We start from the raw sequence: 23,868 nt of genomic DNA on the forward strand, positions 1-23,868 counted from the left end.
CAGGGAGTGGTTATAGCAGGCCCTGGGTGAAATTCAGTGCTGTACTGGCTTCAGGTCTGACCCAGTGCAGTCATAGTGGTGGTGGCCACAGGGGTGCTTGTCACTCACTCCAAGTTTTAGGTGGCTCAGAACAGAGAGAGAGACTTTCTTTGTTTGGGAGAAAGTAAGGGAAGAGAACAAGAGTCTCCACCTTGTAATCCAGAGAATTCTCCCAGATCTTGTCCAAGACCATCAAGGCAGTACCACTACGAGTCTGCAAGAACCACAGCATAACTGGGCTTGGGGTGCCTCTAAAGTGATACAGCTTAGATCACAACACCCAAGTTCTTTAGAATATATGGAAATCCTTTCCAAGAAGGATGGGTACAAACAAGTCCAGATAGAGGACAGTACAATAAATAACAAATTATTCAATGACCAGAAACTGAAGAAAATCCATATACATCAAGGCCATCCAGGAAAACATGACCTCATCAAATGAATTAAATAAAACACCAAGGACCAATCCTGGAGAAACAGAAATATGTGACCTTTCAGACAGGGAATTCAAAATAGCTGAGGAAGCTCAAAGAAGTTCAAGCTCAAAGAAGTTCAGAATTCTATTAGATAAATTTAACAAAGAGATTGAGATAATTAAAAAGAATCAAGAAAAAATTTTGGAGTTGAAAAATGCAATTGGCATACTAAAGAATGTGTAAGAGCCTTAATAGCAGAATTGATCAAGCAGAAGAAAGAATTAGTGAGCTTGAAGACAGGCTATTTGAAAATACACAGCTAGAAGAGACAAAAGAAAAAAAGAATAAAAAACAAGGAAGCATGCCTATGGGATATAAGAAACAGCCTCAAGAAGGCAAACCTAAGAATTATTGACCCTAAAGAGGAGGTAGAGAAAGAGATAGGGGTAGAAAGTTTATTCAAAAAGATAACAGAGAACTTACCAAACCTAGAGAAAGATATCAATATCCAAACACAAATATAATGAGAAGGTTATAGAACACCAAGCAGATTTAAACCAAAGAAGACTACCTCAAGACATTTAATAATTAAGCTCCCAATGATCAAAGAGAAAGGATTCTAAAAAGAAGAAGAGAAAAGAAACAAGTAACATACAAAGGAGCTCCAATACATGTGGCATCAGACTTTTCATTGGAAATGTTACAGGCCAGGAGAGAGTGGCATGATGTACTTGAAGTGCTGAGGCAAAAAACTTTTATCCTAGAATAGTAAATCCAGTGAAAATATCCTTCAAACATGAAGGAGAAATAAAGATTTTCCCAGACAAAAGCTGAGGGGTTTGATCAACACCAGACCTGTCCTATAAGAAAAACTTAAGGGAATACTTCATTCAGAAAGAAAAGGACATTAATGAGTAATAAGTAATCACCTGAAGGTTCAAAACTCACTGGTAGTAGTAAGTACACAGAAAAACACAGAATATTATAACACTGTAACTGTGGTGTGTGAACTGCTTTATCCTAAGTAGAAATACTAAACAATGAATCACTCAAAACTAACTAAACAACTTTTCAAGACATAGACAGTACAATAAATAAATAAAAACAACAAAAAATTAAAAACTGAGGGGATGAAGTTAGTGTGCAGAATTTTTATTAGTTTTCTTTTAGCTTGCTTGTTTGTTTATGCAAAGTATTAAGTTATTATCAGCTTAAAATAATAGATTATAATATAGTATTTGCAAACCTCATGGTAACCTCAAACAAAAAAACATACAATGAATACACAAAAAAATAAAAGCACGAAACTAAATCATATCACCAGAGAAAATTGCCTTTACTAAAAAAAGATGGGAAGGAAAGAGAGAAGGAAGAGACCAAAAAACAATAACAAAATGGCAGGAGTAAGTCTTCACTTATCAATATAGCACTAAATGTAAATGGACTAAACACTTCAATCAAATGACAGAGTGGTTGAATAAATGAAAATATTTAGATTGGTGCAAAAGTAATTGTGGTTTTTGCCACTAAAAGTAATGGCAAAATCCGCAATTACTTTTGCACCAACCTATAGCAGAACTGTTGACCCGTTGCTTACAAGAAGCACACTTCACCTATAAATAAACACATAGACTAAAAATAAAGGGATGAGAAAAGATATTCTATGCCAATGGAAACCAAAAAAGAGCAGGAGTAGCTATACTTGTATCAGACAAAATAGATTTCAAGACAAAAACTATAACAAGAGACAAAGAAGGTAACTGTATAATAATAAAGGAATCAATTCAGCAAAAGAATATAAAAAATTTAAATACATAAACACTCAACACTGAAGCACCCAGATACACAAGGCAAATATTATTAGAGTTGGAGAGAGACAGGCCCTGATACAATAATAGCTGGAGATTTCAACACCCCACTTTCAACATTGGACAGATCTTCCAGACGGCAAATCAGCAAAGAAACATCAAACATAATCTGCATTATAAGCCAAATATATCTAATAGATAGTTACAGAACACTTCATCCAATGGCTGCAGAATACACATTCTTCTCATTAACACATGGATTTTTCTCAAGAATAGACCATGTGTTATTTCACAAAACAAGTCTTAAAACATTTTAAAAAATTGAAATAGTATCAAGCATCTTCTTTGACCACAGTGGAATAAAACTACAAATTAATATCAAGAGGAATTTTGAAAACTATACAAATACAAGAAAATTAAACAATATGCTCCTGAATGACCAGTGGATCAAGGAAGAAATTAAGATGAAAATTTAAAAATTTCCTGGAATAAATGGTAATGAAAACACAACATACCAAAACCTATTGGATATAGCAAAAACAGTACTAAGAGGGAAGATTATAGCTATAAATGCCTACATCAAAAAAAGAGAAAAAACTTCAAATAGACAATCTAATGATACATCCCAAAGAATTAGAAAAGCAAGAACAAACCAAATCTAAAATTAGTAGAATAAAAAAATTATGACGATCACAGCAGAAATAAATGAATTTGAAATGACAAAAACAATACAAAAGATCAATGAAGCAAAAGTTGGTTTTTTGAAAAGTTAAACAAAATTGGCAAACTTTAGGCCAGACTAAGAAAAAAAGAGAGAAGATCCAAATAAATAAAATCATAAACGAAAAAGGAGACATCATAACTGATACTGCAGAAATTCAAAGCATCATTAGTGAATACTCTGAACAACTATATGCTAATAAATTGGAAAATCTAGAAGAAATGGACAAATTCCTAGACACATACAACCTGCCAAGACTGGACCAGAAACAAATCCAAAACTTGAACAGACCAGTACCAAGTAATGAGATTGAAGCTGCAATCAAAAGTTTCCCAGCAAAGTAAAGCCTGGGGCCCAATGGCTTCACGACAGAATTCTACCAAACATTTAAAGAAGAACTAATACCAATCCTACTCGAACTATCCCCAAAAAATAGAGGAGGAGGGAGTACTTTCAAACTTATTCTATGGCTCTGAACCAAAGCCAGACAAAGATGCATCCAAAAAAGAAAAGCACAGGCCAATATCCCTGGTAAATATTGATGCAAAAGTTGTCAACAAAATACTAGCAAACTGGATTCAACAGTACATTAGAAAGATCATTTATCATGACTAAATGAAATTTGTCCCTCGGAGGCAAGCATGTTTCAACATATGCAAATCAATCCATGTGATACATGATATCAACGAATGAAGGATTAAAAACTATATGATCATTTCAATTGATGCTAAAAATACTTGATAAAATTCAACATTCCTTCATGATAAAAACTCTCAAAAAACTAAGTATAGAAGGATCATACCTCAGCATAAAAAAACCATAAATGAGAGACCCACAGTTAATATCACACTGAATGGGGATAAACTAAAAGCCTTTCCCCTAAGATCTGGAACACAATAAGGTGCCTACTTTCACCACTGTTATTCAATATAGTACTAGAAGTCCTAGCTAGAGCAATCAGACAAGATAAAGAAATTTAGAACTTCCAATTTAGAAAGGATGAATTCAAATTATCCTTGTTTGCAAATGATATGGTCTTATATTTGGGAAAACCTAAAGACTCCACCAGAAAACTATTAGAAGTGATAAACAAATTCAGTAAAGTTGCAGAATACAAAATCAACATACAAAAATTAGTAACATTTATATCTGCCAACAGCAAACAATCTGAAAAAGAAATTGAGAAAGTAATTCCATTTACAATAGCCACAAATAAAATTAAATAACTGGGAATCAACTTAACCAAAGTAAAAGACCTCTATAGTGAAAACTATAAAACACTGATGAAAGAAATTGAAGAGGACATCAAAAAATGGAAAGATATTCCATGTTTATGAATTGGAAGAATCAACATTGCTAAAATGTCCATACTAATCAAAGCAATCTACAAATTCAATGCAATCCCTATCAAAATGACATTTGATATGGCTTGGCTGTGTCCCTAACCAAATTACATCTTGAATTGTAGTTTCCATAATCCCTACATGTCATGAGAGGGACCCAGTAGGAGGTAATAATTGAATCATGGGGGCACTTGCCCTTGTGCTGCTGTTCTTGTGATAGTGAGTGAGTTCTCAGAAGATCTGATGATTTTATAAAGGGCTTTTTCCCCCTTTTGCTCAGCACTTCTTCCTGCCACCATGTGAAGAAGGACATGTTTGCTTCCCCTTCCACTGTAATAGTAAGTTTCCTGAGGTCTCATGAAGAAAGATGTGTTTGCGTCCCCTTCCACCATCATTATAAGTTTTTTGAGGTCATACTGAACTTTGAGTCCGTTAAACCTCTTTATTTTATAAATTACCCAGTCTCAGGTATGTCATTATTAGCAGCATGAGAATGGACTAATACAACATTCATCGCAGAAGTAGAAAAAGCAATCCTAAAATTTATATGGAACCACAAAAGACCCAGAATAGCCAAAGCTATCCTAAGCAAAAAGCACAGAACGGGAGGAATCACATTACATGACTTCAGATTATACTAAAGAGCTATAATAACCAAAACAGCATTGTACTGACATAAAAACAGACACCTAGACCAATAGGATAAAATAGAGAACCCAGAAACAAATCCATACACTTACAGTTAGTGAGATGAGTTCACTAACTCATCTTTGACAAAGGTGCCAAGAACATACACTTGGAAAAAGACAGTCTCTTCAATGAATGGTACTGTGGAAACTGGATATCTGTATGCAGAATAATGAAACCAGACCCATATCTATTGCCATATACAAAAATCAAATCAAGACGAATTAAAGACTTACATCTAAGACCTCAAACTATGAAACTGCTACAAAAAAACTTGGTGAAATTCTCCAGGACATTGGTCTGGGCAAAAATTTATTGAGTAATACCACATGAGCACAGGCAACCAAAGTAAAAATAAACAAATAGGTTTACTCACATTAAAAAGAGACTGCCTAACAAAGGAAACAATCAACAAAGTGAAGAGACAACCCACAAAATGGAAGAAAATATTTGCTAACTACCCATTTGACAAGGGATGACTAACCAGAATGTATACGGAGCTCAAACAAGTCTACAGAAAAAAAAATCTAATAACCCAATCAAAAAATGGGCAAAAGATTTGAATAGACATTTCTCAAAAGAAGACATACAAATGGCAAACAGGCACATGAATAGGTGCTCAACATCATTGATCATCAGAGAAATGCAAATCAAAACTACAATAAGTTATCTTCTCACCCCAGTTAAAATGGCTTATATCCAAAAGACAACCAATATCAAAGCTAGTGAGGAGGTGGAGAAAGGAGAACCCTCATATACTGTTGGAATGTAAATTAGTACAGTCATTATGGAGAACAATTTGGAGATTCCTCAAGAAACTTAAAAATAGAGGTATCATATGATCCAGCAGTCCCACTGCTGGGTATAGATCCCAAAGAAAGTAAATCAGTATTTTTTTTTTTTAGACGGAGTCTTGCTCTGTTGCCCAGGCTGGAGTGCAGTGGCACAATCTTGGCTCACTACAAGCTCCACCTCCTGGGTTCACGCCATTCTCCTGCCTCAGCCTCCCAAGTAGCTGGGACTACAGGCTCCCGCCACCATGCCCGGCTAATTTTTTTTTATTTTTAGTAGAGACAGAGTTTCACCATGTTAGCCAGGATGGTCTCGATCTTCTGACCTTGTGATCTGCCTGCCTCAGCCTCCCAAAGTGCTGGGATTACAGGCATGAGAAAATCAGTATTTCAAAATGATATCTGCACTCTCATGTTTATTGTAGCAGTGTTCACAATAGCTAAGATTTGGAAGCAACCTAATTGTTCATCAACAGATGAATGGATAAAGAAAATGTGGTACATATACACAATAGAGTACTACTCAGCCATAAAAAAATGAGATTCTGTCATTTGCAACAACATAGATGAACTGGAGATTATTGTGTTATGTGAAATAAGCCAGGCACAGAAAGACAAACATCTCATGTATCACTGATTCATGATATCTCAAAATAAAAACTGTTGAACTCATGGAGATACAGAGTAAAATAATGGTTACCAGAGGCTGGGAAGGGTAGTTGGGCAGGGGGCAGTGGGGATGGTTAATGGGGTACAAAAAAAATTACAAAAATAAATAAGACGTACTATTTGGTTGCACACCAGTGTATCTATAGTCAATAATAATTTAACTGTACATTTTAAAATAACTAAATTAGTATAGTTGGATTGTTTGTAACACAAAGGACAAATGCTTCAGGGCATGGATACCCTATTCTCCATGATGTGATTATTTCACATTCATTCCTGTGTGGAAAGATTGCATGTACCCTATAAATATATACACCCACTCTGTAGTCACAAAAATTAAAAATAAAAAATCATAGAAGAAAATAACTTCAACATAACACAAGTAGGGTAACTTCAAAGATATCTTTGTAGAGACACATTATAGTCAAGGTGTTGAAAGCTAAATGCAAAGAAAAAAAAGCAGCAAGAGAGAAGTGATTTGTCATGCAAAGGGATTCTCAATAAGATTAATGGCTAATTTCTTATCAGAAACCATGTTGACCCAAGGGCAGTGGAATGACATATTCAAGTTATGAAAGAAAAAACTGTCAACTAAAAATTCTATAATCCTGAAGAAATGGAAGAAGTAGAAACAGGCCGGTGTCTGTAAACTGATGAATGGATTTAACAAATGAGGTATATCCTTACAGTGGAACATTATTCAGCCATAAAAAGGAATGAAGTACTGATACATGCCACAATGAAGATGAACTTTGAAAACATTATGCCAAATGAAGTATACTAGATGAAAAGTCCCACATATTGTATGATTACATTTATATGGAATATCAAGATAGGCAAATACATGGTGACAGAAATCAGGTAGTACTTATCAGGGGCTGTGGTGAGGGTAGAGGAAATGGGAAGCAACTGCATAAAGGGTATGAAAATTTTTTCTGGAGTGATGAAAATGTTCTAGAATTAGATAGCAGTGATGATTGTACAACATTGTGAATGTACCAAAAGCCAGTGAATAGCATTATTTACATTCTAGAATATTATTATTACTATTACTATATTATTATTCTGAGATGGAGTCTTGCTCTGTCACCCAAGCTGGAGTGCAGAGGCCGGATCTTTGCTCACTGCAAACTTCGCCTCCCAGGTTCAAGCGATTCTCATTCCTCAACCTCCCAAGTAGCTGGCATTACAGACACACACCACCATGCAAGGCTAATTTTTGTATTTTTTATAGACACGGGTTTTTACCATGTTGGCCAGACTGTCTTGAGCTCCTGACCTCACATGATCCATCCGCCTTGGCCTTCCAAAGTGCTGGGATTGTAGGCTTGAGCCACTGCACCCAGCTAGAATATTAGTTTTAAAAGCAGAAAATAATATATCTTTCATGGTAGCTTTTTAAGACACTGTATTACTTTGAATTAACTCTGGCAACAGGGTTTTTCTAATCTCAAATCTTACCACATGGCTGCCTTTCCCATATAAAGTTAAGGGCTTGTACTTTAAAATGGTTAAAATGGTAAATTTTATGTTATGTGGTGAATTTTACCTTATTCAGTAAAATAAATAATGAAAATATTGGATTATAACTAAAAGAATAAAATAAATATCTCTGGGTCTATAAAGGAGAAATCCTACTAAAAGCATTGCAATTAATAAATGAAGAAATGAGAACATAGAAATCACCATTAACACACGATAGTACGCTGTGCGTGATGGCTTACACCTGTAATCCCAGCACTTTGGGAGGCTGAGGCAGGTGAATTTCTTGAGCCCAGGAGTTCGAGACCAGCCTGCGCAACATGATGAAACCCCATCTCTACTAAAAATGCAAAAAATTAGCCATCCGTGGTGGTGCATACCTTTAGTCTCAGCTACCCAGGAGGCTGAGGTGGGAGGATCGCTTGAGTCTGGGAGGTTGAGGTTACAGTGAGCCATGATGGCACCACTGCACTCCAGTCTGGGTGACAGAGTGAGACCTTGTCTCAAACAACAACAATATACAAACAAAAAACCCATCATAATAATTGTTGCAGGTGAAGCCCATCTTTTCATATGCTTATTTTTGTTAACTGTGTATCTTTGCTGAAGATCTGTTTGGACTTTTTGTTTATTTTTTTTTCACTGGGTTGTTTATATTTTTATTAGAGTTACAAGTCTTTTTTTTTTTTTTTTCTGAGACGGAGTTTCGCTCTCTCACCAGGCTGGAGTACAGTGGCACGAACTCGGCTCACTGCAACCTCCACCTCCCAAGTTCAAGCAATTCTACTGCCTCAGCCTCCCGAGCAGCTGGGACTACAGGAGCATGCCACCACGCCCAGCTAATTTTTGTATTTTTTTAGTTGAGATGGGGTTTCACCATGTTGACCTTGTGATGCACCTGCCTCGGCCTCCCAAAGTGCTGGGATTACAGGCGTCAGCCACCTCACCCGGCCAGAGTTACAAGTTTTTAATTGGATATATGATTTGCAAATATTTCCTTTGAAGCTTGTCTTTTCATGTTTTTTTTTAACAACATCTTTCACAGAACAAAGTTTTAAATTTTTGATAAAGTTAAGTTTCAGATGTTTCTTTTATGGATCATGTTTTTGGTGTCATTTCTCAAAACTCATTTAAATGGAAAACATATAGAGATTTTCTTATACTTTTTTCTCCTAGAAACATAGTTTAATATTTTGTATTTAGATCTATATTTTGTATTTAGGTCTTTCCTTATTTTGAGTTAATTTTTGTATGAGGTGTTATATATATGTCAACAATGTTATTATTTCTTTTTTTGGATAAGGATGTCCAATTTTTCCAGCACTGTTCAATGAAGTGATACTTTTTCCTTTGAATTCCCTTTGAACTTTCATCAAAAATCAGTTAACTCTATTTCTGTGGGTCTATTTCTAGGCTCTATTCTGTTTCACTGATCTATGTGTCTATTCTCTTGCAAATACCATATTATCTTGACTACCGTAGTTTTATAGGAAGCCTTGAAGTCAGCTAGTGTAAGTCCTTCAACTCTGTTCTTCTTTTTCAGATTTGTTGTTGTTGTTGTCATTCTAGGTCTTTTGAATTTCCCGTAAGTTCATAATAGTCCTCTCACATTCTATCAAAAAACCTGCTGGAGTTTTGATTGGGATTTTGTCAAATTTACGGATCAATTTTGGCACAATTACTATCTTCACATTATTGATTCTGTGGCAGGATTGTCCAAAAAAGTTATTAAGTCTTCTGGTTCATAAACCTGATATATCTCTCCATTAATTTATATATTTAACTTAGCAGTGTTTTGTACTTTTTAGTGTGTAATTTTTAAACACTTGTCATATTATCCCAAAACATTTCATATTGTTGACGTTATTATAAATGTTATGTTTAAAAAGAATTCAGTTTCCAGTTCTATGCTTGGGGATAGAAATACAATTGAGTAACTTCTGCAGAATGCTGTTATATATTCAACCTTGGTAAACTCACATATTAGTTTTAGTAGCTGTTTTGCAAAATCTGTTGAATTTATTTAATTTTTTTTTTTACATAGATGATCATGTCATTTGCAAACAAAGACAAAGTAACACTTCTTTCCAATCTGGATGGCTTTTTTTTTCTTCTTATATTATTACACTATTGGAATCTCTAGTAGAATGTTGAATAGAAGGGCGAAGTTTGTTTTCAATTACAAAATCTACCATTACTATAAATGAAAGTCTATAGTGATGTTTTTAGAAATCTTCCAGGTGATTTTTATCCTCAGCCATTATGGAGATCTATTAACTTACAAAAAATTTGATTATTTCTGAGATCTCCAACCTCATCTACTTTCACTCTCTTCTTACACACTTGGCTTCAGTTCCTTGAATACACCACGCTTATTACCATTTAAGAAAGAAGGGTAATATTTGACTTGGGGAACCACACAGCAGGAATCACTCTCCGTTTCTGCTTTTGTTTTTCTCCTCATGTCAGTGTTGGTCTCTTAGACTGACTTTCTCCATAAGGCAGGAACTTTGACTGCTGATGTTTCCAGACTCACATATTCCAAGCCTGAGAAAAAGTGCATATGTCTCCCATTTCATTTAAAAACATCTGGTGAGGGTCTATGGTTACATTGGCTTAGGCCACGTGCTTGCGCTCTGAACCAATCTCTATGGCCAAGGTGTTAAGAGTTCTATGACTGGCATGTCCAGAGATAGTTGTTTACTCTAGCAAGGGAGTCAAGATGCTAAAGCACCAATTAATGCTGCCTGTTAGCCTGGGCGTGGTGGCTCCCACCCGCAATCCCAGCAGTTTGGGAGACCAAGGTGGGTGGATTTCCTGAGGCTAGGAGTTCAAGATCAACCTGGTCAACATGGCAAAAGCCTGTCCCTACTGAAAATACAAAAATTAGCCAGCTGTGGTGGTGTAAGCCTGTAGTCCCAGCTATTTGGGAGGCTGAGGCATGAGAATTGCTTGAACACAGGAGCGGAGGTTGCAGAGAGCTAAGATGATTCCGCTGCACTCCAGCCTAGGCAACAGAGTTACACTCGCTCAAAACAACAATAACAACAAAAAGCTGCATGTTAGAGTTGGAAATGAAGCAAGGGAAGCAGTTGTGACCCACAAGAATGGTGGGAGGTGGCAAAGGGGTGAATTACTGGAAGCTCAGGAATTTCCCTGGGTTGTGTCTTCTACAGTTTTACACCCACACAAGAACTTGCAGCTTCCCAGCCTAGCCTAACAATTGGTGCTGTTCTCTTATGCAGAGACTCTTTCATAATATTTTTCTAGCTCTTGATTTAAAGATATGAAGTCAAGATCAAAAGAAGCATTATTCTGCTGAGCACTGCCATATTCCTTGGGGCTCAGCCATACCTACCTCTTCACAGGGCCTTTCTTATTTCCTTAACCCACACTCATTGCCCTAGTGCAGTGATTCTGCAAGGCCTCTACTGAGGTTCCTGCTTTTAGCATCTTTTATAGGTTTCCATTACTTCAGGGAAAACCGTCCCATGACTGCTCTCCGCCTGCCCTTCCCAGTCCACCACATCACACAGATGTGGAGTGATCATTTTCTTTCCTTAGTCATTAAAGCTTGAGGTAAACCAAAAGGTATCTAAGACAGATCTCAATCAATTTAAAGGTTTATTTGGCCAAGGTTAAGGACATGGCTGGAAGAAGAAAGCACGGAATCAAGGAAACAATCTTTGGTCTGTGCCTTTCTCCAGAGATAATTTTGAGGGCTTCAATATTCAGAAGGGAAAAGCTGGCTGAAGGGGAAAGAGGGAGGGTCTGGTAATCTACAGGATACAAGGGAAAACAGGCAGGTACAGGAATAGTCAATTATGTATTCATCTCACACGCTGTAAATCAGCAGTTTATGTAACATAAGAAAACAGCACTTAACCTCAGATAAGAGCAGCTCCCTGTGGAGGTATTTAACATTTTATCTGTAGCCATCTGCTTAGTAACAAATGGAAAGGCAGTTTCTTGCATGACTCATCTTTCAGCTTAAGTTTTTTCCTTTTGGCAGAGTGAATTGGGGTCCTGAGTTTTTACCAATCAGATATAGCTCATCCAAGGAGAATACTCCAATACATTACATTAAGTCTGTTCTCATAGACAAATATGAGATGGCTAAGAACTTTGTTCCCATGCAAGGAACATTTAAAACATTATTTCTGAGGACATGCATACAATAGATGCTCAATAAATATTTGCCTTATTGAATTAAATCTGAAGAAATGACTTTACCAATGGGAAGTACACATGTTAGAAGGAAAGAGGAAGTCTAAGGTAAGCCAGAAGGAAGTTTATATAAGCAGGTAAGCCTGAAAACAGTGTTCCAAAAATGTCTGCAAGTAAATGGCTGCTTTACACCTGCATAAGCCTGAGAGATATTTTCTACGACAGTAGCCAGATGAAGGACTTATTAACGGGTGTAGTTTGGATATACGGCCCTGCCAAATCTCATAGGCCATGAATTGTAATCCCCAATGTTGTTGTTGGGGGTGCCTGGTGGGAGGTGATTGGGTCATGTGGGTGGATCCCCCATGGCTTGATGCTGTCCTCATAATACTGAGTTCTCATGAGATCTGGTTGTTAAACATATGTGGCACCTCCTTGTCCCCTTGCTTCCACTCCTGCCATGTGACATGCCTGCTCCCACTTCACTTTCTGCCATGATTGTAAGCTTCCTGAGGCTTCCCTAGAAGCAGATGCCAGTGCTCTGCATCCTGTAAGGCCTGCAGAACTGAGAGCCAATTAAACCTCTCTTCTCATAAATTACGTAGTCTCAGATATTTCTTTGTAGCAACGTAAGAGTGGCTTAATATCGCAAATTGGTCCCAAGGAGGTGGGCCTTGCTATAAAGATACCTGAAAATGTTAAAGGGATTTTGGAATGGGGTAACAGGCAGAGGGTGGAAGAGTTTGGAGTGCTCAGGTGAGGACAGGAAGATGAGGGAAACTTTGGAACTTCTTAGAGACTAGTTAAATGACTGTGACCAAAATGCTGATGGTGACAGAGTCAGGGAAGTCCAGGCTGATGAGGTCTCAGATGAAAATGAGAAACTTATTGGGAACTGGAGCAAAGGTCACCCATGTGATACCTTAGCAAAGAACTTGACTGCATTGTATTCATGCCCTGGGGATGTGTGGAAGTTTAAGCTTAATTGTGATGACTTAAGGTATCCTAGTGGAAGAAATTTCTAAGCAGCAAAGCATTCAGGGAGTGGCCTGGCTGCTTCTAACCGCCTATGGTTAGATGGGAGAGCAAAGAAATGACTTAAAGTTGAAAACTAAATTTTTTTTTTTTTTTTTGAGACAGAGTCTTGCTTTGTTGCCCAAGGCTGTAGTGCAGTGGCTTGATCTTGGCTCACTGCAACTTCCACCTCCCGGGTTCAAGCAATTCTCCTGCCTTAGCCTCCTGAGTAGCTGGGACTACAGGTGCCAACCAATATGCCTGGCTAATTATTTGTTGTATTTTAATAGAGACTGGGTCTCATCATGTTGCCCATGCTGGTCTTGAACTCCTGAGCTCAGGCAATCTGCTCGCCTCAGCCTCCCAAAGTGCTAGGATCACAGGCATGAGCCACTGTGCCTGGCCAAAACTTATGTTTAAGAGGGATGCAGAGCATATAAGTTTGGAAAATTTGCAGCCTAGCCATTTGGTAGAAAAGAGAAGCCCATTTTCAGGGGAGGAATTCAAGCAGGCTGTGAAGCATCCACTTGCTAGAGAAATTTGCATAACTAAAAAAGAGCCAAGTGCTAATAGCCAAGACAATGGGAAAAAGGCCTGGAAGACATTTCAAAGATCTCTGAGGCAGCCCCTCCCATCACAGGCCCAGGGGTCCAAAAGAACTGAATGGTTTCAGGGGACAGACCAGGGATGCCACTGCCCTGTGCTACTCCAGGAGGCTGTTGCTCACATCATGGCTGCTCTAGCTGGAGCCATGGCTCAAAGGCACCCAGGTACACCTTGGGCTACCACTACAAAGAGTGCAAACCGTAATCCTTCACAGCTTCCATGTGGTTTTAAGCCTGTAGGTGCACGGAATGCAAGAGTGAAGGAAGCTTGGAGGCTTCCACCTAGATTTCAAAGGATGTATGAGAAAGCCTGGGTGCTCAGCCAGAAATCTGCTGCATAAGCCTGAGAGACATTTTCTATGACCTGTCTTTTTCTATGAGAGGTCACAGGAAATTTTCTGTGACAATTTTCTCTGAGAGGTCCTCACAGTGAAGCTATACTAGGGCAGTGCAGAGGGGAAATGTGGGGTTGAAGGCTCCACATAGTGTCCCCACTCTGTAACTGCCCAGTGAGTTCACCTTGCCTGCTGCCTAGACAGAGCAAATTCATCAAGGCAAGTGAATTGCAATAGAGAAAGTGTAATTCACGCAGAACTGGCTGTGCAGGAGTCTGGAGTTTTATTATTACTCAAATCAGTCTCCTCAAGCATTTGGGGAGCAGATTTTTTTAGGACAACTTGGTGGGTGGGTGAAAGCTGGTGAACCAGCAATGCTGATTGGTTACAGATGAAATCATATGGAGTTTAAGCTATCTTCTTGCACTGAATCAGTTCCTGGGTGGGGTCCACAAGATCAGATGAGCCAGTATCAATCTGGGTGGTGCCAGCTGATCCATCAAATGCAGGGTCTGCAAAATACCTCAAGTGTGTGATCTCAGGAGCTGTTTATCAAGGGTCAGAGTATTGTATCCTCCAGCTGCATGACTACTAAACTGTAATTTCTAATCTTGTGGCTAATGTTGGTCCTACAAAGGCAATCTGTCCCCAGGCAGGATGGAGGTCTGCTTTGTGAAAGGACTGTTACTGTGTTTGTTTTAACCTATAAACTGTAAACTAATTTTCTCCCAAAGTTAGTTCAGGCTACACCCAAGAATGAACAAGAACAGCTTGGAGGTAGAAGCAAGATGGAGTTGATTAACTTAGATCTCTTTGACTGTCTCAGTCATAATTTTGCAAAGGCAGTTTCAATCAAAGCATTGCCTAGTAGAGCTGTGGAAAGGGGGCAACTGCACTGTAGACCCTAGAAATGTAGAGCCACCAGCAACTTACATCCTGAGCCTTGAAAAGCCACAAAACAGAGCTGCCCAAAGCCTTGGTAGCCCACCTCTACCAGCAGTGTGTCTTGCGATATGGGGCATGGAGTCAAAGGAGATTATTTTGGAACTTTAAGATTTAATGACTGCCCTGCTGGGTTTCACACTTGTGTGAGGTCTGTAGCCCCTTTTGTTTGGCCAGTTAGTCCCTTTAGGAACAGGAATGTTTCTCCAATACTTGTATCGCCATTGTATCATGGAAGTAAATAACTTGTTTTGATTTTAAAGGCTCATAGGTGGAAGGAACTCATTTCCAGATGAGACTTTGGTCTTGGACTTGTGACTTTTGAGTTAATTCTGGGATGAATTAGGACTTTGGGGGACTATTGGAAAAGCATGATTATATTTTGCAATTTGAGAAGGACATGAGGTTTGGGGAGACAGGAGTGAAATGATGTAGTTTGGATATATGTCCCTGCCAAATCTCATGTTGAAATTTAATCCCCAGAGTTGGAGGTGGAGCCTGGTGGGAGCTGATTCAGTCATGGGGGCAGATCCTGCATGGCTTGGTGCTGTCCTCACGGTAGTGAGTGAGTTCTCATGAGATCCGGTGAAAGTGTGTGGCACTTCCCTGCCTTCTTGCTCCCACTCCTGCCATGTGATATGCCTACTCCCCATTGCCTTCTATCATGATTGTAAGCTTCCTGAGGTTTCCCTAGAAGTAGATGTTGGTGTTATGCTTCCCGAACAGCCTGCAGAACTGTAAGCCAATTAAACTTCTTTTCTTATAAATTACCCAGTCCCAGGTATCTCTTTATAGCAATGCAAGAATGGCCTAACACATTATCATTTCCTTTTTATTGGGTTACATTCTATTTGCCATGAATGCAACCTTATACGTGAACTATAGTAATTAACCATTTACCATTCAGACTTTGGAAATGTGAATATTGCTATAGCAAAATAGTCATCAACAGACCTTCACCTGTTTCTGAAAGCCAAGAAGGATAAAAACCATATATGAACAATAGAACACAAATGATGGGTGGGGCTGAGGCAGGATTAGAATGTCACTGAGATGTGTAAATGGGCCGATTTCTCAAAGCAAATTAAAGCAAATACACCTAACTTTTGCATTCCCAGTATCTAGCACCGCATTGACAGAGTTAAAAGTCAGCTGAATTCATAGCGAAGGCTTCTTCCTTCTTCTTACAATCAATTGTAATTAATTAATTAATTAATCTTTCTTCCCCTCAAGCTAAGATTATACATTCTTTGAGGGCAGGAATCACATTTGTCTCATGTACCCTCATGGATCAGGACCTAGTGCACATAGCAGATGCTCAGCAAATATTGTCGATACGGAAATTAAATGATAGAAAGTCAGGAAAGAATGAAGGAATGATTGAACTCTTACTATTGAGCTGCCAGGTATTTTGATAGGTGCTTGTACATTACAGTAGCTACTTCACAGTATTCTGCATGGCAACTCTGAAAAAAAGGTATTATCATAATTTTACAGTTAGGAAGACTGGGAAGGATAACTTATGTTTTTATTTACTATTTGCTCAGTCCTATGCTAGGAAATTATATATGTTATCTATATGTTGATCCTCGAAATACCATGAAATGAGTGTTTTTTTCCTTACTTTACAAATTTAAATAAAAAGCTGGCATAGAGTTAATAAACATTGCTTCTAAGACTTAAATACATGCTTTCTGATTACATGCTGAATGCAAATAGTGAAATTTTCACTGAATGAATTCATGGATCAATGATTATTAATTCATTTATTGATACATATTTATTTTTCTATAAAACTATTACAAAAAACAACTTTACCAGTAGCACTTATCCAAACAACTTTAACATCTTCACCTGAAAAATTAAAATTTATACTTGAAAAATGAAAAACACCCTCATTGTAGCCTCCACTTATAACTTGAATCACTTTTAAATCATCTCAGATTTAATTTTTCTTCTTCTTCTTTTTTTTTTTTTTTTTGAGACAGAATCTTGCTCCATCGCCCAGGCTGGAGTATAGTGGCATGATCTTGGCTCACTGCAAGCTATCACTGAGATAGGACATTTTGGAAGAAAGTATAGGTGAAGAGAATGAATTTAGTTTTATAGAATTATACTGTTTCCCGACCCAAATTGACAAACCTATACCCAAACAGTGCTCTGAACCACCTACATTTCCCTGCTTGGCTCAAACTCTCTCTCTCTGTGTGTGTGTGTGTGTGTGTGTGTGAGAGAGAGAGAGAGAGAGAGAGAGAGACAGAGACAGACAGAGAAAGAGAGAGAGAGAGAGAGAAGGTTCATGGTGGTGGAACAGAAGTTGAAGGAGCAACAGATACTCAATTGTGGGCTTTCTTCCTTTCCTCAGATAGCATTATCTCCTGACACTGAGCTCTCTGGGGTCTGGAGAGTTCTGGTTTGCTCTATAAAGGAAGCCTGATTAAGGTTCTAAATACATCTGAGAGGCTGTACATAGATGCATGTTTGCAGAAAAGCAAAAGGTTTTGATTGTTTTTAGTTCCAAGCCCAGATAGAACTTCGAATGATAAAGTAAGTGATGGTTCTACTTTCATGTCACCAAACTCCTACTGTTCAATCTTTTCCATATGCCTCTAAAACACCTTCCTATTTCCTAAACATCACATGATGACAGACAGCAGGACATAAAATATGTAGCGCTTTGCTTACATTCCTCATGGGGTCAAATGCATCAGGAACTAATTTGCTGATCATCACATAGATTATTAAAGAAAACAGGGCATTGGGATGATAAATCAAATAATTAATTAGCAACAAATATGTTCTGAACAGGTATATTTACTAAAATGCTATTGCAGATGCTAAGGCTTTAAAATAACTTGCTGTTTCATGGAACAATATAGAATCATTTACGAAGAATACTTATTTTTTCATGTGTCAGCTCTAAGAGCAGGACTACCATATGAGGATGCAGAGACTGTGCTTTGTGAAACTCCAGGGGCACCATTCATACAAGGTATGATTTGCACGGATCCCTTTAGAGTTCTGTAATATGGTAGCCCTAGATAATATTCATGGTCATGTGAAGGGAAAAGACAGAACTTTAGGGAAATCAGGCTTATCTAAGGCACCAGTGATCAAGCAATGCTGGGCACCAGAAAAGTAGAGGGCGATGGTAAGAGGAACAGGATTGGAGAGGAAGACAAGGACTTGCCAAGAAGTTCAGCATAGGAAATGACTAGACATTTGCTGGAAGGAGGGAGAATGAATGGTGGTAAGGTGAACAAAAGTGTTCTCTATAAGAGGGAAGGAAGTGGAAAGACAAATTAGGAATTTGGTGCCTAGAGAGTAGGTCTGTATAGCAGTGGGTTTGTCACTGTTTTTTGTTTTTCAAAAACTTACGAAGTTTTTGCAGTGATGATATTGAGTATAATTGCTGTGAAAGCAGTTTATTGAACAGTCTCAATTCACTAGGATATAAACATGAAAAAACAATTTTTTGAGTCGCTGTAACAAACTGTGTGTCCTCTATTTCGCTGGGTAGCAATTACTAACATCAGAGGCCAATTCCATTAGCATCGTCATTGTCAATTTGTAAAAATCACAGTATCTGTGAAGCACAATAAAGTGAAATCCAGTAAAACATGGTATGTCTGTATATGTATACATTGTGGAATGGATAACTCAAGCTATTTAATTAATGCATTAGCTCATAAAATTTTTTTTGGTTAGATCAGTTAAAATCTATTCTTTTTGTGAGTTTCAATTGTAGAGCATATTGTTATTAACTATAATCACCATGATGTACAGTAGGTCTCTCAAACTTATTTTTTCCTCCCACCCCAGCCTCTGGTAACCACCATTCTACTCTCTGCTTCTATGCATACAATGTTTTTAGATTTCACATATAAATGAGAACATACGGTATTTGTCTTTTTCTGTCTGGCTTATTTCACTTAATATAATAGTGGCTTTGCTGAGGCAAGTTGGATAAATTGGAACTACATCTCTCAGAAACCATATGATTCTGGGTTAGAGTTGGTCAAAAATAATTTTCATGAAATGTGGAAGGCAGAAGTAAAACAGCAGCCATAACTGCTTGCAGGAGAAGTGATAAAAGGTGGTGGGAAACAGGTGCAGATGGGCTGGCATCCTTGCTCCTCTCTACTCCATTTCTGACTCTTCTTTCTGAATGCTGACATTGCTGACTGATAGTGATCCTAGGTCCACCACAAGACTCTTGGCAACAAACCCACAGAGGTTTTTTTATGCACAGTTAACAGTCTTCCACAGACTTCTACAGTGGCCCCCTTCATGATCCCATTCCAGTTCCTGGACATGCCTGGATACTGACATTAAACATCCAACACAAATTTCAGCACTTCAGATAGGCTTGTTAGATTTTTTTTCTGATCTCCCATTTCCTTTCTTCAGTGCTTTACTTCCTCATCCTAATTCTTATAATAAATAAATTCCCTACTCTGTAATACTCATGGTGGTCTGTTTCCCTGATGGAACACTGACCAGTACAGTTATTGGTTATTTGGGTAATCTAGCACTGTGGACCAAACCATCCCAAAACTTAGTGGCTCAAAACATCAATCATTTTCTTTTTTCTATGATTCTATTGGTTGTCTGGGCTTAAATGGGAGGTTCTTTTGCTGGTTAGGCTTAGAGGCTGGTGACTGCAAATGGAGTCATCTAGAGGCTGGGAAACAGCGAGAGTTAATTAGTCCTCTTTTTATTCTGCATGTATTCCTGGAACCTCTCCAGTGGTCTCTCCATTAGCATAGCTGTATTTTAACATGGTAGGTCAGGGTTCCCAAGAACACTAAAATGGAAACATCTATCATTTTTCTGTGTTATGTTAATTAAGGCACATCATTCACCCAGCTGACATCCAATGTGAGAAAGAACTACATAAGGCTACAAATAATTGGAATTGTGGATCTTTGGAAACATTTTTGGGGATTAGCTACCATACTTTTCTGTTTGGCTGCAATAGGCCTGGATCACTTCAGTGTTGCTTTGAGTTGAACTCCTTTTAGTCCTATTTTATGCTGGTGTGAATGTTCATCAGGCACTGTGGTTTGGGTCCCCACACTTACACATGCTGTACTGGGGCACTCTGGCCTGTGACAGCAGCCATCTCAGTGGCATGAATAGAAGCATGGAAAGGTAGTTCTCTCAGTCCTAGCTGAGCAGCTGTGACTATGAATTCATACCATCTCTCTGTGCTAGAGCTTGGGCAGACCTAGCTTGTGACACTGTAGACTTCCCACCCCAAGGAGTAACACTGACTTGGATAGCTAGTGATACAGGTTTTTTTCTATTCAGGAACCCTGTAGACATTCGAGTCTCTGAGGTCCGTAGAGGGTTAGTCCTCTCCCATACAGGGCTGCCTCTCTTCCTTAATGGAATATCTTAGATGTATTTTCTGTTGCCAGATTCCCTGCAAGAGGCAATGAGCCTAAACTTACCTTCCTAAATGTGGTAGTTTTTTCATGATTAACTAAATCAACTACTAGACCATGAATGCTGCTAGGTGGTTGTAATGGACAACCCACACAGAGACTTCATACTGTAGGTACAATCGCTAGTTTATCCTGGACTACAGCCAGGGCTGGTTTTGTGGACATACCATCTGTGCAGTTGCTTGGAGCTCTGCTTAGAAGGGCCCTGAACTTGGTTTAATGTTTAGCTGTTGGTGTCTTGAAATTCTTACTAATTTTAAAGCAAAGGCCTCTTATTTTCATTTTTCAGTGAGCAGCATAAATTATGTAGCCTGTATTGACTACAACAGTGGTAATGATTTAGTTATCTTTCTGATTCTTAAGAATTCACAAATAACTACTTGATGCAGACCTGGGAATAGAATGAAATCAGAGCTTGACCTGGGAGGAGAGAGCCCACTACTGGGACCCACCTGAGCCTAGCTATTGCACTAGAACCTCAGAGAGGGAAGTAACCAGGCTGGGAGGCTTTGCCTCCAGAGTAATGGGGTGAATGGGTGGAAAGGACATAAAGAAAATCTGACTGATATATGATATTTCTGGTGCCAACATAGAATTTCAGGCCTTCATTCCCCTCTTGGTAAAGGCCAGGTGCTCTACAATTAATGTTTTTCCTGCATTTTCTCTTGTACATCCCTAGCCATTAGCAACTGGCCAAACAGGTACCAGTCTGCTAGAGGAGTTAATAGTGCCAATAGACCTATTGCCTCAACAGCTTAGTCTCCAAATGCCCTAGTGCGCAGCTCATTTTCCTCTGCACATTTTCTTCTGCATGCTTTGAGAGGAAGTCAAATCTTCCTAGAGTCAGGAGTCTCCCACTTACTTCCTCTTCCTTTGCTCCTTTACTACTTCCAACTTAAACTACAAGGCCTTTTTTGTCAGCCCTGCTAATCACACCAAATTCTTTATGCCAGGTCAAGATCTATGTTTGAAGATTGTTAAAGGTGACCCCTGGACTCAGCTTATATGGCTTTCATTTTCATTTACTTCCAAAGAGCAAAGAATTCCTGACAATGCTACCTGAGATAAGAATGCAAATGAGTGGATGCTGTTCTTCAGGTCCTCTCTAGTTCCTCAGGATGCTGAGTTATAGTAATAAAAATTCCTGTGAAACATGAGAAAACCACCCGTTGGAAGTACAAGGAAACCGTATGCTTGTAAACTTGGACTCAAAGTCTACCTACTCCTATGAGGGGAAGTTCCTTCTGCACCATCTTACACCATTGTTACATGCTCTGTGTTCCATTTTGTTTACATCATTAGGGCCTCTGGCTGACCTGGCTATGGTCTGCCATATAAAACTACTCCTTTCAACCCACATTTTCTCCTTAAGTGATCTCATTAGTCAATACGGTTGTGACCCTGAGAGATGAATGAAAATATTGTTTTAAAAATATTTAGCTTTCTTTATCTGAAAACAAGGGCAATAGATAGTAGTTTCAGTAATTCTTTCCTATGATAAAACAAAAAGTATGCAGATAGGTATAGCTTTTTAAATGAAAAGAGATAGATATATGTTTATATCGAAATAAAATCAGGAAAAATTATAGTTTGACAGGTGGTAATTGATTTCGATTTTTTTTCTAGTTTTCTCCATATCCATGAACTGTAGTAAACATAACCTTGGCAATTGTAGGGTACAGTTGGAGGCTTTGGATGAATATGAGATCATCAATTTATACTTAATAATACCAACACCAAATTCATTTTTTTCCAAGTGTTGTTTATTTGCTCTCCTTTACTTGTATTTTGACTACTCAGATAGATGATTTTAATTTCTTGATGCAATTTGAAATATCATTTCAGAAAACTGTTGCATCAAATAATATGCAACCAGGTATCAGTATGAAAAAGGATCTTTGTTCATCACTATTTCTTACAAATAAAATAACAAATAAATGAAACTATTAAATTTTAATCTTGACAGTTTTTACATATCCATGAGTGTTTTTATTTAATCAAAGTATCCTTTTCCGACATCTTAAAATTATTTTTATGAGTTTATGATCACACATGGGATGAATTTTAAGATTCAGAAATATCCTTTACTTACATTGTTTTGTTTTTTAAAACTCTCTTCTAGGTCTACTTGAAGATTTTTTTCTTCGTTAAGGTTCAAATGGTGGTACTTAAAATAAAGTTAACAATTACAATAGACCCAATCACAGACAATACCAGCGTAGAAATATTAACTCCAGAATTATGACTTTTATCAGGAGTAGGAGTAGGAGTAGGAGTAGGAGTAGGAGTAGGTGTAGGAGTAGGAGTAGGAGTAGGAGTAGGAGTAGGAGTAGGAGTAGGAGTAGGTGTAGGATCAATGTCACCAGGATTTGCTTGAGGGATAAACAAAGTTACTTGTGCAATGTTGGATACTTTTGATGTCAAATTGCTTTTATCTATACTTTTAATGGCAATAAATATGTGGGTTGCATTTTCTTCTGAGATATTTTCTGGTTTAAATGCAAAGCTTTCCTTGGAGTTGGCCTCCTTTGGTGACAGATCAGTAGTATTTACTTGAAGAGCATCATCAAAACTGTCTCTTAGATCAAGAATACTTCCACTTATTCTTATGATATAACGTTGAACTGAGAAAAAAAAGTTACATGTAGTTTAGAGACTGGAGCATAGCATATTCATTCCTTTTTATTTATTCTCAAAAATGTCTAGTTATGCAAAGCAGATAGATCAAAAGCCTTACTCATTTTTTAATAAAAGCTGAATTCTGGTCTTAAGCTCTGCAAATTGCTACCTTCTTTGTATGAAAAGTAGGACCACGTTAAAATGTGTCATTTGATTGATTAAAAAATATCAGATTATAAAATTAACACTTTGCTAGGCTGTCAATATAAAACCATTCTCCCCTCACCCACCCTTACACCCCTGTTTTTGCAATTAGCACCTTTTACTTAAGTCAAAATCACATGACACTTCATCCTTACCTTTTCCAACATCAAAATTATCTCCTGGTGCTGTCCATGTAAGAATAATCTTATCCTCATGAACTGTGGCATCAAGGTCTGTGATTTGACTTGGTGGGTATTGGTCAGGCAAGGGAAGGCTTGGGACTTGTGATACCACAAATGCACCTCCGGATGCTGTTCGGCTGAAATCCTCCAAGGTGGTCTGAGTATCCTCATCAATTTCAGGTCTTGGCGGGTTTGCTTCAATTTCCCCTGCATTAAACATTTCCTGGTTTATAATGGGCAAAACTACTGGTATTTATTATAATTCAATGAATCACCTTCTTCACTTGTCTTTTCCTTTTAAAAAAGTATATACAGTCACATTTTTACTAAGTTTTGTGACAATCATAAGCGCCCAACTGGTGAGAGAATTCTTTCTTTGGTAGGATATTGTAGG

The 23,868-nt window shown here is 38.0% G+C and overlaps 2 protein-coding genes across 9 annotated transcripts in view; one reads left to right on the top strand and one right to left on the bottom strand.

Moving 5' to 3' along the window:
• Positions 1-23,868, top strand: part of LOC104001403 (uncharacterized) — a 121,271-nt gene that overhangs the window by 89,474 nt on the left and 7,929 nt on the right. The gene's annotated exons all lie outside the window — the stretch shown is intronic.
• The window catches only part of CLCA4 (chloride channel accessory 4), a 57,467-nt gene continuing 55,822 nt past the window's right edge, over positions 22,224-23,868 (bottom strand). Inside the window, exons 13-14 of the mRNA XM_016921858.4 lie at positions 23,448-23,681; positions 22,224-23,093 (exon numbers count right to left, since the gene is read on the bottom strand). Coding sequence (XP_016777347.3) covers positions 22,624-23,093; positions 23,448-23,681 — 704 coding nt within the window. The 3' untranslated portion in view covers positions 22,224-22,623. The remainder of the gene's footprint in view (positions 23,094-23,447; positions 23,682-23,868) is intronic.

This window comes from Pan troglodytes, chromosome 1, assembly GCF_028858775.2.
Source record: "Pan troglodytes isolate AG18354 chromosome 1, NHGRI_mPanTro3-v2.0_pri, whole genome shotgun sequence".
Taxonomy (NCBI): Eukaryota; Metazoa; Chordata; class Mammalia; order Primates; family Hominidae; genus Pan; species Pan troglodytes.